Raw genomic sequence first — 21,197 nt, 5'->3', positions numbered from 1 at the left:
ACCAGATGTGGCCAACAATTATGAAAAAAGGGTGGAGCTGTGGCTGAGCTGAAGCCTGAATGAGGTCAATCAGGGGCAAATAGAAAACCTGTGTGAGTAACACATGGTCAAACATTTCTGTTAAAACATTCCTTTAAAAAAACCTTTGCTAAAGAAATAACAAAAATGAATAACAAAAATAAAAAGAGCAGCTGGAGTCAAAGGACCAGATTTTGAACTGGCTCTGACGGTCATAGCAGCTAAGCGGAGGATAAAATATGAGCCCTGTTTTTGCATTATGAGCCTCAGTGTGTGTGTGTGTGTGTGTGTGTGTGTGTGTGTGTGTGTGTGTGTGTGTGTGTGTGTGTGTGCGCACACTCTTCCTGGAGATATTCACATAGACGGATGCTTTGTGGTTTCATTCACGTCATTCTTTCACTTCCTTTCTGTATCTTTGTCTTCATCTTTCTCCCACTCTCTTTCGCCCGCTCTCTCTCTGTAAACACTGTAAATATAAATGCTCTGCATTCAGACATTTAAATCTTGATTCATGTGTCTAAAAGCTGACTCAAAAAATAGTCAACAGCAGCAAGGCAACTATCCTCCTCTTCTTTTTTGTGCCCATATCTGCTTTCTTTTGCCTTCTCTTCTTCACCTACTCTACTTCCTCCACCCACCTGCCTGCCTGTGTCTCCGTCTTTCTTTCTACCTCAATCTGTCTCTGCACCCTTGTCGCTCAATTATTCGATGGTTTCCCACCTGTGGCGTCCTATCAGCTCCCCACCGATGGTTGCAGAAAGAGATTGAACCGAGCTGACCTAAAAAGAACTGAAGAAGAATAAGTGGCGCTGATGAGGAGATAGAAGAAGAGTCAAAGCAGGAGAAGGAGGGAGACAAAAAAGCAGAGGTGGAAGACAAAAGAAACAGACAGTCATGATTCACTCAAGTAAGTAATTTACGAACATACGTACAAACCTTGCTTATTTCTTCTTTTGACATTGGAGCAGGTTGCAGCAAACTAACAAAAAAGCCAACATTTGCACTGATAAGAATGAGTTACTCAGCGTTAAAGGAGAAAATGTGAGTAAAATGTGCGGCGTTAGTATGCAGCGTGAAATGAGCCCGAGACCATTAAAACGTCATCTAACAAACGGCCGGGCTTAATACCACCATAGGTTCCCGTCACTTTGTACCTGAAGTAACTTCAAGGTTATGAACGTCTTCTGAAAGTTTTTGATGTTTCTTGATCTCTGAAGCTGTGGCAGTCAGGCAGTTAAAGGGGACACCAAAATGGCAGTTTGGCTTGAAATGTCACTTCATCACATGACAAAACACAACAAAGACTCAACTTTGGCTCTTTATAATCTTTCAATGCCATGTTCAGGGGTGTCCGCTCCAAAGTTTTCTTCTTAGGCTGCACTAGACTAGCTTTACACGAGTTTTACTTTAATTCTTGCTAATGGCACAACGCCACAGTTATGTAGCTCACGTTCGTACCGTCTGAAGTGACTCACTTGAATGTTCCTTCTTTAAAAAATTAGAATCTCAAAAAAGTCCGAGCTGGGATGATTTTCAGGTCTTGTTCTCATTTGTTGCTTAGTTGTCTTAGTTTTCTGACTGTTTCTGGTTTCCCTCTTCTTCAGCCTACCTGACAGTTTTTTTGTAGTCCTTAACAGTAAAGCTTGAGTTTTAACCACATGAAGTAATTTCCCTCCATAATTTAAATTAATTTAACTTAGTTTAGCTTTTACCTGCACTTTTACCTGAGAGCCACTGATTTGACCCCCCCAAAAAACCAAACAAACACAACAACATGAAAACAGTGTGGCTTAGTTTACGTGTTTAAAAATAAAAGAAGAGAAAATCTGTATGCACATCCAAAAAAGTGTATTTTTTAGCTTGAAGCATCTGCTGTTAAACCGTTAAACCATGTTTTTGGCTTGAAACTTTTTCCACATTTATTATGCATAAACCCTTGAGCTAAGGACAATGTGAAAATGTCGACCGAAAGCTAAGCAGAGGCAGAGACACCTGTATGCAAACTAACACCTCTGGTTTGCTGAGCAGAAAGGAGTGTTTTGCTTGCTAATGTAAAGTTTCAGTTCTGTTTCTCACATGGCACAAAGGTGCAGTTACCCAGACAGGAAGGTACACTCATACTGGCCTTTAAATCTGAGCAGAACCCAAGTAGAGCTAGTTCAGGTTTCTCCTATATGTTAGTCTCATGTTGACAAAAGTAATGCTAATTTGCTGTCAATTAACGTTTACCATGCTCACCATCTTAATAAATTGTGTTAGCATATTTATTTGCTAATATTTGCTTTATGCACTGTTTTGCAGCTGAGACTGATTAGACTTTCACTTCAGAACAAGTTTGCAATTCCAGTTTAGCAGAGGAGAGGCCTAGCGGAGAGCTAGCAGCTACAGCTGCCTGTGTCCGCATGCTAAGCAACCAACAGCATCTCTGTTAAAGAATAATTTTGGGCCTTACCAGTAAAACTCCAAGATGAGTTACAAAAACGAAAAGCTGTTATGAAAAGAGGGACTTACTTCGTAGCAGGCCATGAACGTGTTTCTTTTCAGCATTCTAAAATAGAAGTCTGCAACCAGCCTTATGACGCCAACTTCAGTGTTGGCTTCATTTTTCACCCCAAAGGAAATATTACAGTTAATATCCTCAGGCTAACCACAGAAAACAGGAATCAGAAGCCCAAAAAGTGTCAACTAAAATCCACAGCTTTCACTTCAGGTACTCTACATACACTCTGAAACCTTTAACTGTTACTTTTAAAGGACAATTATTACTTTTATTTAGGGCTGAACGATATATCGCGATATATCGCATTGGCGATAATATGCGATAACATGATCAAGTGCAATTTTCTAACCGCAAAGGCTGCGATTATACTCTGGACATGTCCAAATTCATGGGCTGCATCCTCCTGAGGCCGCATTTGTAGACCGATTACGTCACAGCGACGCGCCGAAGGCTGTCCAAATTACTACCATATCCCAGAATTCATAGCGCGGCCCAGCCAAACTCCAGTTTCCAACAATGGCGGCCGCTACTAAGTTTTAAAATTACTCATACTAATCTTTCTGGGTCACAAAATAAACTTTTAAAATATTTTCAGGCGAGAAAGTAGTTGTGTAAACATCAAATATCTGCTCGGTTTATCAAGATATCCCATATTTGCAAAAGTGCTTCGACGTTTTCAGAGGCGTCTGCTACCCACCAGCTCGACAGCTAGCCGGGAGCTCGAGGGTTACTGATGCGGCCGAGAACGGCACAACTCCCGGCACATCATTTTCAGATCACCGCGGAGTTTCGCTGCTCGGGTTAAACGTAATATATAAGTCACTTAAACAACCTAAAAATGTTATTGTTTGGCTTTTTTCAGTGTTTTGTTTGTTCGTGAGTAAATCGGTTTGGCTGAGATTAAAGTTATTAGATTAGATAAAATAAAACTTTATTAATCCCCCGGGTGGGTTCCTCCTTGGTTTTCACACAGCTGACTAAACGTCAAACAGAAAACTTATTAAACAGAAGTATGAGACAGTCGAGAATTTACACCAGTGTCTGGTTATATTTTAGATAGCAAGAAGCAGACGGCCGAGTTTATTAAACTCCACCGAGACAGCGGTGACGCTAATCAGAACTAGACCGTCCAATTTCACGCCTTTAAATTTTAAAGGCGTGTTTGTGTGTGTGTTTATACAATTGCTATTATGTTTGCACTTTATGTGTAATGTTACTGACTGCAGAGATCAGTAAGATGTGTGTATTTTTTATTTATTAGTTTTATTTATTTAATATTATTTTTTAATTGAATGACTGTCTAGTAGTTCACAGATGTCGAAAAACTGAGTGTGGTAAAGCCACTGATTTTTTTTATGTATATTTCTGCAATCTGCACATTGTACTGACTTTCATTTTAATGTTTACACCAGGGTTCCTTGTCAGCACTTTATGCTCAGATGTTTGTAAGCTAAAAATAAACTATTGTGTATGTTCAAATATACTGTTGTGATTGAAGAAGTTAAATAAAAATGTCAGTCATCAATTCATGCATCACCTCATGTCATCATAACAGAGGTCTGTCTTCCAGGAAAGAACAGTTTAAAATTAATGTAATATAGTATTGGCCATACTATATGATGTATTGCTTGTCTTTGTTTAATAATACAGAAGACAAAGACCTTAAAAAATAATCGCATATCGCATCGCAATCGCAATATTGGGGCAAAAAATCGCAATTAGATTATTTTCCATAATCGTTCAGCCCTACTTTTATTTAGAATCTAAGTGCTTATTTTACCACTTGGTAAAGCAGTAAAGAAAGAAAAAGAATGCAGTACCTGAGTGTATGACCCATGCCAGCCCATTTAAAAATATAATCCTGGCAATGCACAATGCATTTAGCATCAGTTATACAAATCTTAGAAATCTGAGAATTCACGGATATGGCTTCTGTGTTTTTTTCTGCCGATTACACCCCTCTTAGACCCCCTGGCAATAACAGATACCTCAATAAAACTGTGTGTTCCCTGACCAGCTACGGGAAGTTGCTGCAAGTCTCTAGGTGAAACTGGCTGCAAAGAGGTTTACTACACCAAGGTCATCCATACACAGTGTTGGGGAGTAACGGAATACATGTACCGCCGTTACGTATTTAAAATACAAAATATGAGTAACTGTATTCCGTTACAGTTACCGTTTAAAAAGGTGGTATTCAGAATACAGTTATTTTGTTGAAATAAATGGATTACACTGCGGTACTTTCCTGTTTCATATTGTCGCGGGTCAGGACTGTTTGGTTTTGTTTGACAGCTACGTTCTGTTGTTCCAGGCGGCAGCGTTACGGTTGCCATGGTTACAGGGTGACGCTCTCTCTCTCTGCGACTGTGTGTTTCCTGGGTGAGAGAGCGCCTTTTCGTTGCTGTTGTTGTTGTGCTAAGCTAATAGGCAGAATGCTACAAGCATAGCTCTAAAGAATGTAGCATCATGGGCAGTGTAGTTCGTGCTGCAGGGAGAATGGACTGCCATACACGTTATGGGTCTGTGAGCACGAGGAGGGAGAAAAAGGGGAGTGGAAAGGTACGAGCTGTCATCGAGGAAAAACGGGAGCTGGAAGCATGTAAATATAATAATAACCACTGCAGCCAAGAAGAGTGCCTGACGAGCCCAGTTGTAAGTAAGCTATTAAGACTCGACTGTACGCTTTGTTCGTGTTTTCCTCCGAAACAATAAGTTCCGTTGGAGCAGCCTTTCAACGCCTCTCTCTGTCTCTCGCAAGAAAAATTGACCCACACAACAAAGTAGAGCTATTTTTCGGCTACGAGCTGACAGGGACCCCGCCGTATTAGTCAGAGGTCCCTTTACTACAGTTCGGAGTCGCTGACCTTCAGTAACAGCAATAAATCACACAGCAATAGTACATTCACGTTGTTGTAAAAAGCATGATAATATATTAAGTAATCCAAAGTATTCAGAATACGTTACTGTCATTGAGTAACGTAACAGAATACGTTACAGAATACATTTTGGGGCATGTATTCTGTATTCTGTAATGGAATACATTTTAAAAGTAACCTTCCCAACACTGTCCATACATGTATTGTGGTTGCTAGCAGGTTGCTGTGGTCATCCTTAGTTTGCAAGTAAGATGCCAGTTTGTCTGGAAACACTCTTCAACAAATTACCAAGCAGTAGTGAAACTCAACACAATCTGAGACAAACTGGACATTGTTTGCCTTCATAGAAACACTTGAAATGTGTTGATTGCAATGATAACTCATAACAGAGTTTCATATTGTAACACTTTGTAAACCTTTTAGAGTTTTGCTTTTACTGATTTGCAAGAGGTTGGCAGGTGTTTGCAGACAAGTTGCCTTTTTTGTGCAGTCAATGGATGACTTTAGCAATCTGCTCAGAGGTGGGACCAAGTCATTGTTTTGCAAGTCTCAAGTAAGTCTCAAGTCTTTATCCTCAAGTCTCAAGTCAAGTCTCAAGTAATGTCAGGCAAGTCAGAGTCGAGTCTCAAGTCACTGGTGTAAAAGTCCGAGTCAAGTCACAAGTCTGAAACTTTGAATTTCAAGTCCTTTCGAGTCTTTAAAAAAAAAAAACAACGAAAAAAAAATGTTGCAGTTATGCTAAATGTAAATATTAGACCATGTAATTTTAAAATCTGTGTTTTTCTCAACACATGACAAAATAGTGAACTTAGAAAATATACACAAATTGTGAAATTGCACCTCTTTAAAATGCAGCTCAATTAAACTTAGCTCCAAGAATAATTTTCACCGACAGTTCTGAGATAAGCTGCATGTTATTCTTGGATGCGGTTGTAGGACCGGCTTTAAAATCGCATGACAAAAATATCATACACATTAAAAAAACTGTATCACCAACGTAGCCTGGAAAACATTTGCTAGTTAGATGAAGTCAGCTATCTCATCTTAGCATATTTATATGCATATTTATAATCATACGGTTCTTGGAGTGAGTGCATACACTCATGAAGTTTAGTAACTTCAGGTCACTGCAACAAGCCCAGGTACAGTTTACCGACGGATGGGTGCAGGACCTTGAAATGCACCGTGTAGAACGAAAGACCATCGTACCTATCATAAGTTTACCAGTGTCACAAATCGTCGTCATAAATACACATTCGTTAACCGTTTATTAATAGGATCTTTGAGCTCAACGGTAATTAATTAGTAGTGGAAATAATTTCTGGTAGCATCACAGAAATGTAGCAGTGACAATAATACTGTATGCTGTAATCGTACTGGGCAATTAGTGATACAAAAAACCTGTTTTATCCTGTGAATAAAAGTATATGTTTTTGTCAATGTACCATAATAACAGAAGCGAAACGCAATATTGTGTCAGGACAATTCACTATTTATGCACAATAAATAAAGGAGCATAGCGCGACAATTTCTGTTCAGCGCCAGACTTGCTTGTAACCTATATCACCAGTTATGTTATGAAAGTGACGTATTAACTACTAAAAAACACTGACCTTTGTGTAAATGCTTGGAGCAGACTAACCTGTGAGCTGGAGGTAGGGTTGCCAACCGTCCCTTAAAATACGGAATCGTCCCGTATTTCGAAACAAAAGTACACGTCCCGTATTGAGCTAATAAGGGACGCACTTTGTCCCGTAATACAGTGAGAATCAAAAGTAGTCTATAACTTTTAATGGAATTAACGCTTTGTTTGAAAACATAATTCCCAGCCTCTCTCCTGCTTTGTGACCAATGAGCTGACAGCACACTTATGACAATTCGAGTATGACAAGTCAGATTACCGCTCATCTCATTGGTTGAGGAAAGGTCGCTTACGGAGAAAATACCGGAAGACAACCGATGACCACAACAACAAGCATGGCCAACAGGGAAACAAACGCCGACACTGCGGTGCAAGTCTCGGACGACACACTGTGCCTCCATAAAATGAAGGTTATAACAGAAAATCTGTCGCTCGCTCTCTGTGTGTCTTTCACTCACACAGACACACCACCACATCAACTTTGCTAAATTGCTAATGAAAAACATTGATCAGGCAGCTGTGATTAAGCAGCAGTGTAGATCCAACTATTTTCACGGTTGTTGTGGTCGTGATAATTTTGTGATGCCACATGGAAAAGGCTCGGATGAGCTTTCCAAAGTTCTACAAGTTGTGCCTCCATCGCTTGTGTCCAGATCACACGCTGCACAGCCGTGCTGCTCCGTCTTTTTCACCGACGTTTACGTGTTTGCGCGTGAGCAGCTGCGGTGACACCCTCACGAGCGATTGATGATCGGGAGCTGGTCGTGAGGTGTTAATCGCTTCTCGTTACCCCACGTATACTACACGATGAAGAAGGCCAAAATCGGGCCGATCACCAAATCGGTCGCACGACTCAAAAATCGGCTCAAAATGGGCCAAAAATCGCACAGTGTGAGCCCAGCATTAGAGCAGCAATGTTTGTTCGCTCAGAGAAAGAAAGAAAAGGCTGCAAAAGTACAGGGAGGAATGGGAAAAGGGAAACACCTGGCTGGAAAAGTGCACGATAACACCTATAAAGCGCACTGCACTGTGTGCCGGCGCACTTTTTCCATAGGCATGCTTCTATTGGTGGGCACATGAAGAACACGAGGGGCATGAAAGCTCGGGGAACCCTTAACCAATTTTTTGTCCGCCAGGCCACGACAGAAGCAGATATGGTATGTAAACACTGGTTTGTTTTTTTTAAACCCTCTGGTTAAGGTTAATATGGGCATGTGCGGTGAATATCAGGGCTATGTGGCCAGAAGTGTGATAATATAATTTATTTTGTGTAATAAACAACTGCAAGGATAGATGATTACAACAAATAGATCACTAATACATAAAAGTAATACATAGATGAATAATGATGATGAGTTATGATGCGTAATCATGGGAACAAGTGGGTTTACAAACAGGAGCAGCTGATTAGCTTTAGAAAAGCTGAAATAAAACCTCAACTGAAGCCAACTGTACTAAATGCACTAAATGTGCACTGTTACAAGAATGATTTTGTTCTATTGTTTTCTATTAATTTATATAATTTTAAGTTAAGTAGGACAGAGTTCTTTTAAAGAAAGATTTACTTATATTCTCAAAAGTTAAGCATGACAGGCTTCTGTTTAAGAAAGAGACCTGTTTTGCTGTGTTAATGTTGTCATTTTGAGCTAAAAATAAATGGCTAAATGATCATTTGTTTCCCATATGGTCATATCACAAAGAATATGCATCTGCTTAAATCAAGTTCAAGTCAAATGGTTAAAAAATAATTTCACACACAAAAAAAGAGCTACCACACTGGGAAGGGTGAAGACAACTGGGTTGCCCGGCCCTGGCCACAAGGTGTCCCTTATTTATTTTTCAGGGAGTTGGCAACCCTAGCTGGAGGGTTCTGGGACGTTATATTTGACCTTTGAATGGCTGCAATCCAGGCCACCCGTCGCCTCTTTGTTACTTCGGAAACATGGCTTGAACAATTTCTCTTCAACGATGTAATCCGATAACAACCGATCTCTTTACCCGTCGGCTTCCCATGGCTGTCATGCGACCGGCTATTGCAGTTAATAATACAACGGCTTCTTGTGTTTCTTTTTATCGCTGTATAACTGATTTTAATTGAAAGCCTGCGTGCGCTAGTACCGCTTGCCACGAGTTCCCAGAATCCTTTGCGGTTCTACCCGTGAATGACGTCACATTTTCAATCTCTATATAATATGCATGTTAAATTTTGTATTTGGGGTAAAATATCAAGTCTTTTCAAGTAAACCGGTTCAAGTCCAATTCAAGTCCCAAGTCATTGGTGTAAAAGTCCAAGTCAAGTCACAAGTCTTAGAACATTTTTTCAAGTCAAGTCTAAAGTCATAAAATTAATGACTCGAGTCTGACTCGAGTCCAAGTCATGTGACTCGAGTCCACACCTCTGAATCTGCTAGCGGCCAAAGCAAACACAAGGACGCATCTGATGACTGCTTTCATCTAATGAAAGCTAATAACCTCAACGGATGACTTACTAACCAGGTTGACACAGAGGCTATAGTCAAAGAGTCAGTTTGCTTTAGGGAACTTCCTAACTAAGCGACTTGAAACAGAAGTATCTGCATGATGGCCATATTAAGAGCTGTTTCATCTCTTTAAATACTCAGGAAAGGTGAATAGCTTAGAGGAAACACTGAAACATTTCTTATGAAAAGAAAAGAGATGATTTCATCCCATGAGTCATAATGATAAACAATTAGAAAACATTCGGTTAATATAGAATAGAATAGAATAGAATAGGATAGAATAGAATTCAACTTTATTGTCATTGCACATGCACAGGTACAGGGCAACGAAATGCAGTTTGCATCCATCCAGAAGTGCTTTAGTGATATAGATATATTACAATATATATTGGCAATAATATAGATATGTGAGTATATTACAGAAATGGGTCTATTATGGTATGTTATAATGTACACGGTATGAAGTATGTTGTGAATATTCTATAACTATAAGTATGTACAGGCTGTAGTGAGTACAAGCTATGTACAGGATATGAACAGGATATAAATATGAAAAACTATACAGAATATGAAATAAATAACTTTACAGAATCTGGGATATACAGCTATACAGAAATGGGAACTATGCAAGTTGTAAACAGTTGTAGGATTAAAGATTATCGAATGTACAGAATGATTATTTACACAGAGCTATACAGTAGTGCAGTTAAGATAAGTGAGGGTGTAGATAGTTTCTACAGAGGCTATATAAAGTGCTGGTGGTTGTGAGTGGTGGTTCAGTCCATGTTATTATTGTGTGTTTGAGGGTACAGTTATCCATTGTGGGTGTGTGTATGTTCAGTCCATGAGTTTAACGTGGGTCAGATGTCAGGAGGCAGAGTTCAGGAGTCTGACAGCTGTATCTACTATGATGCAGTAAGCAAAAATATAAAATGAATGCAGGTCCTGTGGTACCAGCAGGTGGATTCTCTGTAACCTGAAACAGAAGGTTTTCAGCTGAACGTCCAGTTAGTGGAGCAGAGAACTGTTTGGATCCGTTAATTGTTCACAGCCACAGTCATTTGGATGACCTCTGAGCTGAGTCCACAGTTTAACAGCTGCTGTATTGCCTGAATAGGTAGAGGTTACACTGGATCACCTCTCCAGTAGGAAGTGAAAATATGACAGGATAGGCAAACACTTCCTTTCACCTTACAGCCCATTTATTCCTGTTTATCTATCATTACAATGTTGGTAAGGAAGTGACATGATTTCACCGATAAATAGTCCGAGATAAGCATTTTATGATCCTGAAGAAATATGTCAGCTACATAAATGATCACACTGTTGAGGAGTTGCGTTTAAAAGCTGTCTGTTTCTCTGATCACTGAGCTTCTCTTTTCCTAACTCCTGATTCTCCTTCACACCTTTCCTCGACCTTGTTACATTTTCCATTGGCTGATCAGATATAGAAGAGGTCATTTTTTTGGGCTATTTGACTGCAGCCTTCGTCTAAAGCTGTCCCACATCCTACTTTTTCTTTACAGGTAAACTTTTAAATAAATATTCACCAGCTGGGACCACATCCTAAATTAGATTTGACTGCCAGTCCAATGAGATTTAGACTGGCGGTGGCTGCTGGGCTGGGCAGATCCTTCATCCACTCCCAGTAGCCTGATCATCCTTTAAAACATAACAACCTACAAAAAAGTAAACAGGATTTAGGATTTAAAACTGTACTTTGTAATTATGACATTGTGCACCAGTGGGAGGAAAAATTTAAAGTAAAAAAAAGTTTCAGAATAAATACATATAAACACAAATCAGTTAATAAAATGTAACTTTTATTTATCCAAAAGTTGAGGTTTTTAGGGCCCCAGCTGATAGAAACCTCGGAGACTGGTTGTTATTAGGGTGTTGGTTCACCAAAAACCAACAGAAGAGTTCATAATTCCCATGGCTTAACTTCTACAACAGGGAGGGCACATGCAAAGCATGATGGGACATGCCATAGATGCATTTGGCAGTTACAGTTAAAATCATGTGACACTTTGAGCATTTTGCCTTTGAGTGTTTTTTTTTGTTCTCTCAAACTCATAAAGTTGCACAGGAAGGAATGCAGCCATCACACACAGACACACCTGTCTGCTGGCCCACATAAACACACACACACATGCAGGCATGCGCACACAGGCTCACAGGAAACTGCACTTCCTGACAAAGACCTCCTACACAAAACCACAGAGAGAAAATTAACATGTATTTGAACTTAATATCAAGAGATGACCAAAGCTACAGAGGAAGCTGCGTCTGGAGGCAAAAGTCTAATCTGTTCTGTTTGAAATAAAAATTCTAATTATTTAATTAACCTTTAGTTTTATTTGATTTTAGTACAGATAGCGAGAGAGAGAGAGAGAGAGAGAGAGAGAGATGGGAACGTCGACCCTCTGTGGTTAACTCTAAAGACTATGTGAAATACCCTATGAAAGTCTAGTAGAAGATGTGAATGCCTCATTATGGACACTCTCTACTGTGACCGTCACTGCTTGGCTATACGACAAACAGTCACAAGGAGCAGTACCCACCTTAAAGGACACTAGAAGCAAAAATATCAAGCCAGTTTTTGTACCTGCAGAAGTCTGATGACGAAAGGGGCGCCTAAGAAGTACAGCAACCTGTCCGTGCCTGAGGCTTTGGAAACCTCCAAGCAAAGAATTCACCTAATTGTAAAGGTAGAGGCAGGCCAATAAATCAGCAGTTCTCCACTGAACCATCCGAGGTGTACTCTCAGTGGCAGGGGAAGAATATGAGAACAACCTTCCTGAACAGGATCTAGTAACCATCACCGTGGCAGGCACCCAGGAAAGAGAGTTGGACAGCACCAGGCCCTGACATGATTCAGACCCACTGGCTGAAGAAACTGACTGCACATCAGGAGCATCTGGCAGCACGAATGAACCAGCGGTCGAGAGATGAAACACTCACCTGGAATGGAAAACCAAAGGTCCGAAAGTCCTGATCCCGAAGGAGCCCCATCGAAGTTTCCTATTGTATTAGTATATTTATAAAAATTGACCATTGTGGTTGCTTTGAACTCTGGATTTGCAATACTGGATTCCACTAGAGCAGGAGTGTCCAACTCCAGGCATCAAGTGTCAGTGTCCTGCAGGTTTTAGATATCACCCTGGGTAAACACACCTGAATCAAGTGATTAGGTCTCTGGAGAACCTTAAGACACGTTGAAGAGGTAATCTAACCATTTAAATCAGCTGTGTTGGATCAAGCACACATCTAAAACTTGCAGGACACCGGCCGTTGAGGCATGGAGTTTGACACCACTGCACTACAGTAACTTTGCATCATTAAAAATTCTAAATTATCCTTATTTATCTTAAACTGGGCCTTGGTGACTCCTCTCAGGTCACCCTGTGTGTGAAACAAGCTTTTTAGCTCCTTCCCCTTCAATAAAGCTTTATTCTGATTGGTTGCCTCTTGCAACCACCACAGCCATATTAGGGATATTTACTCTGTGTGACATCATACAGAGCGCAGAGTGGACCGCCAGAAACTGAGTAGCAGTATATATTTGTAACAGTATATTTAGTATATGACCACAAATTAAAAATAAATAAAATAAAGAAGCATTTCAGTGTTGTACTTAATTCAGGTTGAGGTGGAAGGAGAGTCATCCATTCATCAATCAATGTTTCTGGTTCTTTTAAACTGCAGAGAGTAATAGAAACCATTGAGACCATACATTGATGCATCAACTTGTGTTATAATCTGAACTCTATGTGCACCCCTATGTGTGGACACCACACATAGGGGTGCAAAATCCAGGGGTCCAGCATTCGGCCCTTTAATGTGTTCCCCTCATGTGCGCTTGTTCACTTACTGCAAATTTTGGTGAAAGATGACTCATCTGACCACACTGTTCTTTTTCCACTAACTCTGGCTCTGTGGTTTTTAGCAACACTCTCACTAATGCACTCTTCTTTGTAAAGAGAGCCCTGCCATAACATCTTCTCTCTCTCTCTCTTCTTTGATTGTCTGACCGTGCGAACTGACAGTGTGATCACATCCTGCACTTACTCTTACAATCACCTTCATGCAACGTATTGCACTGAGAGCATCACGGCCATCAAATGAAAGCCATTGGCCACAATTTCCGTCGCTGCTTTTACGGATGTCTGCATGCAGACGACACGCTAAGATGAGCAGTGTTTTTGACTAAAGCTTCTGCTAGCAATAAAACCTTTTCAAAGTCATTCAACTCTCAAGTTTAAGCAACAAAAATAAAGTTGATGTAATTATCATGTCTACACCATATCTGTGACAGACAGTCTGAAGTGCTCCAATATCACTTAGACTGATAAGTATGTCATAGACCTCTCCTCATCAACACAGAGATCAGTGTATTTTATGTAACTGGGCCTCAAACGTCATTCAAACACCCCTAAAAGCCTGTCAGCGTTGGCGACTCAGTCTTTAAACCGCATGAAATATGAGATATCTCTAAATCTCGTTGTGCGTGTCTTAGTCGTGAGTGAACAGAAATGGAAAATTACATTGAAAGTCAATCAGCAAATGTGAATGTAAACCTGTGTTGTCATTTTATTTTTAAGTGGACTCAGGCAATAGCTCTCTAGACTTTCTGAAGGTCTCTCAGAGATTTTCTTTGGCTGCTTTTCCCATTCTTTTTCCACCCTACTATTTTTAGAGGAATATGGTTTTGTTTTGACTTAGGATTCCTAAGTCAAGTCAACTGTTGTTGTCTCATACATAAAAGTGAATCCAACTTGACTCTGGATGTGAGAGGTAAAAGCCGGTAGTAGTCTAGTAGTCAAAGCCGGGAAGAATAAATGTGTTGTAGCAGATAAGAGTGATATAATTATGGAAATTATTCTGATCTTAAGAGGCTAATCAAAGGCCTAGTCAGTGAACCTAGCTTAATGTAGCCCAAGACCATAGATTTTTATTTTGAGGAATAACTAATACGTCAAGCTAAGTTGGAGAGATAGAGTTGAGATGATTTGAGGCATAGTGGATATATTAGAGAAAGGATGGTGAAGATGGAGCTAGTAGGTAGGAGGAAAAGAGGAAGACCACAGAGGAGCTACAAGGATATACAGTGACGAATAAGGACATGCAGAGGGTTGTGTGACATTGGACGATGCTGGGGATTTGCATTCCCTAAAGAGAGCAGTCAAAAGAAGAAGATGAACTAATCCGTTAGATTCATTAGTTTAGAAAGCTTCGTGGCAGATCAAAGCTACTGGAACTGTTTGATAGCAGGTGGCCATATTAACCTGCAGTGGTGAAAAAATGTTATGTCTTTGATTAATCTAGATTAAAAGAGGAAGAGGTATATTTGAACATAAAAGTGTGCCAAGAATAGAGCCCTGGGAAACTTTTTTCACTAATTCAACTCTGTTCTTGTTTGTTCCTTTCTTCAGATCACTCTATCCGGTCGATCATCTGCTGCTGCTGTGCTGTTCAGACCAGGTGGGCATTTAAAGAGTCCAAAACAAACATAAAAAAAAACAAGGAGCTCGTTCATTTTATAGATACTGATCAAAACATTAAGTTATAACTGATTTTAAAAAAAAATGATGGGAAGAACAGGAGGTGGGAGTGCAGCTGGCACCAAAAACAGAATAACAAGGCAGGGGAAGTAGAATTAAACCCAAGCACATGAGACTCAAGACTTTCAAAATAAAACAGTGCTAACACAGACTGACACACAGACCAAGGCATGTGAAATAAAGGCTGCCTCAAACCTGAATTTTTAAAATGGTCACCAGGAGGCGACTCTGCTGGTTTTATTGCAGGGTCCTTGCCTTAAAATATAAAGCACCACATGGCAACTATTGTTTTGATTTTATGCTATATAAATGAAACCGAAGTGAACTGAATCAGTTTGGGTAAAAACAAAAAAACATATGTGGCATATAGACTCACTGATTGATTGGTTGATTCCAGGGAGTTCAGCACTCGTGTGGAGCTGGAGAGCAGAACCTCCCTTTGTTTCCCAAACCGGCGGTATTCAGGACAACCCACCCGGGTAGGTCAAATGGGTTTGCTTCTGTGTGTTTCAATGTTTCATTCATTTCTATGAATTAATCTTTACTTTTTGTCTCAGTTACAGGTCGAGAGGTCAAGGAGAAAGCTCCCCCTCCCCCCTCCTGAGGGTGAGGACGGTGAAGGTGAGGGCCTCTTGAGTGTCGTGGCCATGTACGACTTCACCGCCAAGGAAGACACTGACCTCACACTCAAACAGGTATACACACACATGCAAACAAATAGAAACACAAAAATAAACTGCAGAGATTTGTTAATCTTTTGTGTTGTGACCACAGGGGGAGGAGTACATCATACTGCACAAGCAAGACCAGCTGTGGTGGCGGGCGCAGGACAAGCATGGGTACTTTCAATTTAAATTTCAGTGTTTGTGTTTGTTACAGCAAGAGTATTTTGAGCAATATTACTGCTCATATAAGATATCATAGAGCAATTATTGGTGGGATTGTGCTTGATCAGTAAAACAAATAAATATTGCTTTGTTATAGGAATGTGAAGTTTTCTGGACACAAAAATATGTTTGTTTATTTTTAATAACATATAGTATAGATAAAAATATTTCATAGTGTATGAAATACACCCTACAAATTTTCATTTTGAAATGTAAATAAATTTTTCAATCTAGAACTATTTTTTTTATTTAATTCTTAAACATCTTAAAGATTCTAGATTATCAGTGTTTTTTCTTCCTACTCTGTTTCTATCAGAAATAAAGGCTTCATCCCCAGTAACTATGTGACAGAGAAAAACAAAATCGAGGCAAACCCGTAAGTTTTACCATATTTTTGACTTTTGCCTTCTTTTTTTCTTTTTGCTTTTGTTTTTAGTCATTTTAGAATCACAAAAACAATCCTTTAAATTCTCATTGTCCATCCTGTAGGTGGTATTGCAAGAACATCACTAGGACAGAAGCAGAGCAGCTGCTAAGACAAGAGGTATTTATGCACCTATTTAAATGTGCTCTAAGCCAAGCAAAAACAATGGTTTAGCAGTAAAGCGTTCATGTATGCTGACATGGCCTGAATCAATGAATATGAGGTACATCAACCATGCACTGAAGTTTTTACCCCTCTCTAGTCAGTGTTTTTGAGCAGTGTTTAAAAATACTACTACTTAGATAATTGTTGTTTCCTGGAAAAAATGTTTTTGTTTGTTTGTTTTATTTTTAGCTTATCAAATGTGAAAAGCTGTATCTGACTGATTATTTTAGACCAGACTCAAAGTGGATGCTTTTATGCACACACTCAGTATTATATTAGCGAAATTTTGAAATGTAATCCTTAGAGTGTTGGAGATAACCATGACCATATTTGGTCAAGAGGGCGGAGCATAAGATTATCAGCTAATGATGGCAAGTTTGGTTAGTAAACTGTCTTCGAAGATACGTACATGTGATAACCTGTGCAAGACAAGTACCAGCCTGATAAAACAAAACTAAAACTTTGCTCTTTAAAACTGTGGCAAAAATATCCTGAGCTGTCTGTACCGCAGTAATTACTGGATAATTCAATGTTAAATAGTTTAACATTACAAATGTTGTTTTTTCACAGCACAAAAAGTGAACTAAAAGAAGAATCCAAATTGAGACACATTATGTTATTTAAAAAAATGATTAACGATTACTCAAATAAATAATGTTTATTTCTTGTTTTCTTCCAGGACAAAGAGGGGGGATTTGTGGTCCGGGAGTCTAGTCGAAAGGGAGTCTACACAGTCTCTGTTTACACCAAAACAATAAGGTGATTCATGTAACCTGAAGGGTTAAATCTTAGCCTGTCTGACAAAGACAAAAAATACACTGAATTAAAATCACAAACAAAGCACATCTTAACCTACAAACTGATCAATTCTTCTGTTTCTTTGTCTTTAGTTCCAGCGGAGATGTCAGGCATTACCAGATTAAAATAACTGACAATGAGCAATACTACTTAGCTGAAAAACACATTTTCAGCTCCATACCTGAGGTTATACACTACCATGAACACAATGCAGCAGGTAATTAAGCACATGGTATTTGTAAAAACAACACTGTCAGTTTTCCATTCATTACTGCAGTTGATATGTTTGTTTGCATGTTTTGTGCAGGTCTAGTGGCCAGGTTGCGATATCCAGTCGGACCAATGGGAAGGTGTGTCCCTGCCACGGCAGGATTCAGCTCAGGTATGTGTATATAAACACTTACAGATCCTCTCTAGTATTAGTCAAAAATACCTGCTAAATTTAGAGATGGAGAAACACGTCAGCTATAGTTCTTACTGAGCCATTGAAACGGTTTTCTGTTATACTCATTTCCTAACTCACACATTTTTTATTCTGGGACTGGGCTAGAGTAGCTTTGCATGATTTGCAGTTAAGATACTTATATTTATATCTATGTTTCTATCTATATTGGCTCTTTAGTCATGTAGAAGATCAAATGTCTAAAGATACTGAAGCGCCAACAGAATTTCAACAATTTTGGGGGCTTTAACACATTTTGCCCTTGTAACCTTTAGTGCTTGGCCTGTAGCCTTCATCGCCCTGATGAAAGCTAAGGTTAAAGTGGAATGATCAGTCAATGAATAAAGTTGTTCTTCTTACTAAAAGAATATGATGAACTTTGACAGCTTGCTGAAATTGGATCTTCAACCTCTGTAAAGTAATATATTTCCACATAACAGTGGAAATATAAAACAGCTGTAATTAGCAGCTTAAACGCAAACTTCTTTCTATCAAATTACTTCACTGGCTAGCAGTCAAGTTTTAAAATGTGGACAGAATTAGGTCATTCAGAAACTGGTTGTATAAATGTATGCAAATGCATCCTTAACAAGGACAGGAATGAGAAGCAAGCAGATATGACCAGAGCTACATCTAATATATAGCAAAGTAAATGAGTGAACACAAAAATGAAAATATCTTTCATTTTGAAAATAGCTGAAAGTATCTTTCATTTTTGTAGCCTGATTTGAAAAAAAGATACAGATTAGAATATAATGTCTGTTTGTAGATGATGTGTTATTTTATATCAGAATTTGTTCCTCTTTCATTTCCCACGCATGCGACTAATAAAGGTTATCTCATCTTAACATTTCCTGTGGCATATTGCAATTATATTATTATCATAGACTAAATGTGGGTGTGTTCTTTATTTTTGAATTATTTTTGAATAAGTGTAATCATTATAAGGAATAGGAAAGTGAATCCAAAGTTAGAAAAATTAAAAAGCATCTAAGTATTTAACTAAATAATATAACTAAAGTTTTTTTTTGTTTTTTGTTTTTAAGAATTAGCAGTTTTCATGAAAAGCACATGAAATTCCCAACTTGTATTTATTCTGTTTCTTATATACTGGTTGGTTTTTAGGTCTCATAGAGCAAGAGGTTTTGAGATGACCTCACTCTTGTCTTTACTCACTTTATCTTGTTCTTGTGTTTTTTCTTCTAGAAAAGTGGGAGATCAATCCCAGTGAGCTGACCTTCATGAAGGAGCTGGGTAGTGGTCAGTTTGGCGTGGTGAGGTTTGGCAAGTGGAGGGGACAGCAAAGAGTGGCCATCAAGGCCATCAGGGAGGGAGCCATGTATGAAGAGGACTTTATCGAGGAGGCCAAAGTCATGATGTAAGGATGTCGGGATAATCCGGATGTGGGAAAAGGAAGAGCAATTAAAGAGCTCCTTAAAAACATTTTGTGACTGATCTCTCTTTTAGGAGGTTGTGCCACCCGAAGCTTGTACAGCTGTATGGCGTTTGTTTGCAGCAGCGCCCCCTGCTGATCGTAGCTGAGTTCATGGAGAATGGCTGCCTGCTGAACTTCCTGCGGCAAAGGAGCAGAACTCTACCGGAGTCGTGGCTTTTGTCTATGTGCCAGGATGTGTGTGAAGGGATGGATTACCTGGAGGGACATAGTTTCATCCACAGAGACCTGGTGAGCCAACACAGTAATTCTATATAACATGAGTAGCAGTCTATGAAATCATGGTATATTTTTTGTAAGATTTGAACCTGTACAGAGTTTGTACAGACTCCTGTATAATGCATCTTTGACATCTTCAGATTCAAGGTCTTTATTGTCAATATAACAATATACACAGTATTCAGTGTACCAAAATATCCCAAGATCCCATGGTGCATTTATAAGAGTATAATATTTAAGAATATAAATATATATATATCTTCAAGAGAGATTAACTAGAAATTATAAATAAATAATAACTACATTTAGGTAAAATAAAATATAAAATACTAAAATATGTGATTTGGTCGGCTAACCGAATTTCCCAGAGGAACCCACCCGAGGGATTAATAAAGTTCTATCTTATCTTATCTTATCTTAAAACAGAAGAAGGACAAGATTCAAAAAATAAATTTCAAAACTTGTGCTGCTCAACCCAAAGATTAAAATAACTAAAATGCTCAAACATACAGTGGCTTGCAAAAGTATTCGGCCCCCTTGAACTTTTCCACATTTTGTCACATTACAGCCACAAACATGAATCAATTTTATTGGAATTCCACTTGAAAGACCAACACAAAGTGGTGTACACATGAGATCTGTTCTAGCTGAATATTTGGTTTATAATGTTTCTTTTCCATATCCAGGCAGCCAGGAATTGTCTGGTTAGTGAGCACAATGTGGTGAAAGTCAGCGACTTTGGAATGACCAGGTATGTTCTTTTTTTATTTTAACCACATTTGTTATGCAGACTACCTATAGAATCTAAAGCATGGTGAATAACTACTCCTGCCACCTGTTCTCTGGTTATATTTAAATTCTTCAACTATGTTTGCCAGATACGTTCTAGACAATCAGTACACCAGTTCAATTGGTGCCAAGTTCCCAGTGAAGTGGTCTCCTCCTGAAGTTCTCCACTACAGTAAATACAGCAGCAAGTCTGACATCTGGTCCTATGGTGAGGAAACACAGGCCAAATATACCAAGTGTATAGCTCCTGAGTAGTTGTAGCTTAAAATAGATTGCAGCTTCTCTTTGTCTTCCCAATCTCTCTGTGTGTGTGTGTGTGTGTGTTTATATGTGTGTGTGTGTGTGTGTGTGTGTGTGTGTGTGTGTGTGTAATATGTGTCTAGTATTACATATATGTGGCTATTTTTCTCCAGGTGTGGTAATGTGGGAAATATTCTCTGAGGGTCGGACTCCATTTGAAAACCGATCAAATGTGGACGTAGTTACTGACATCACCAGGGGGATCCGGCTGTACCGACCACAACGTGCTTCACAACCACTGTACGCCATCATGTACCGCTGCTGGCATGAGGTATTAAACATTTTGTATTTTAATATTTTGACTGTACCATGTTTCTGCACCTTCTATAAAGAAATGCATGACATCTTTCTCCTCTTCTTCTTTTCATCTGCTATTACGTCTCCTTTTCTTCTTCGGTGGTGGTGCAGAAGCCTGATGGTCGGCCATCTTTCTCTGAACTGCTGGAGGAAATCAGAAAACTGGCAGAAAATCAAGACTAGCACACACATATTACTATATCGCTGGACTCCAAACTGTTTGTTTATTGTTGTCATGAATGTAAATATATTTTATTCTGTCTTTGTAAATAAATATTTTTATAAGGCCTTGCTTTAATGCTCTTGTTATATATTTTACTTAATGCACATCAGCTGTGGATAC

At 39.1% G+C, this 21,197-nt stretch overlaps 1 protein-coding gene across 3 annotated transcripts; it reads left to right on the top strand.

The window, feature by feature from the left end:
- The first annotated feature begins 366 nt into the window (after nucleotides 1–366).
- txk (TXK tyrosine kinase) lies at nucleotides 367–21,146 on the top strand. Of its 3 annotated transcripts, none has more exons than XM_082522381.1 (16): nucleotides 367–925; nucleotides 14,952–15,000; nucleotides 15,478–15,559; nucleotides 15,638–15,775; nucleotides 15,855–15,919; nucleotides 16,284–16,343; nucleotides 16,457–16,511; nucleotides 17,236–17,315; nucleotides 17,447–17,571; nucleotides 17,662–17,736; nucleotides 19,003–19,174; nucleotides 19,264–19,480; nucleotides 20,155–20,219; nucleotides 20,347–20,465; nucleotides 20,671–20,828; nucleotides 20,966–21,146. In XM_082522381.1, the coding sequence occupies exons 1-16, from the start codon at nucleotides 913–915 to the stop codon at nucleotides 21,035–21,037; spliced, it is 1,545 nt and encodes a 514-aa protein (XP_082378507.1). In that variant the 5' UTR covers nucleotides 367–912; the 3' UTR covers nucleotides 21,038–21,146. The 3 variants fall into 3 exon arrangements, with proteins under 3 accessions (XP_082378507.1, XP_082378508.1, XP_082378509.1); XM_082522382.1 differs by lacking the exon at nucleotides 367–925 and adding an exon at nucleotides 6,652–7,446; XM_082522383.1 differs by lacking the exon at nucleotides 367–925 and adding an exon at nucleotides 7,472–8,193.
- The last annotated feature ends 51 nt before the right edge of the window (nucleotides 21,147–21,197 follow it).

This window comes from Aulonocara stuartgranti (genome assembly GCF_965226115.1).
Source record: "Aulonocara stuartgranti genome assembly, chromosome: 3".
NCBI classification, from domain to species: Eukaryota; Metazoa; Chordata; class Actinopteri; order Cichliformes; family Cichlidae; genus Aulonocara; species Aulonocara stuartgranti.
Note: the sequence above shows the minus strand (reverse complement) of the source record. Positions and strands in the feature narration are given on the sequence as shown.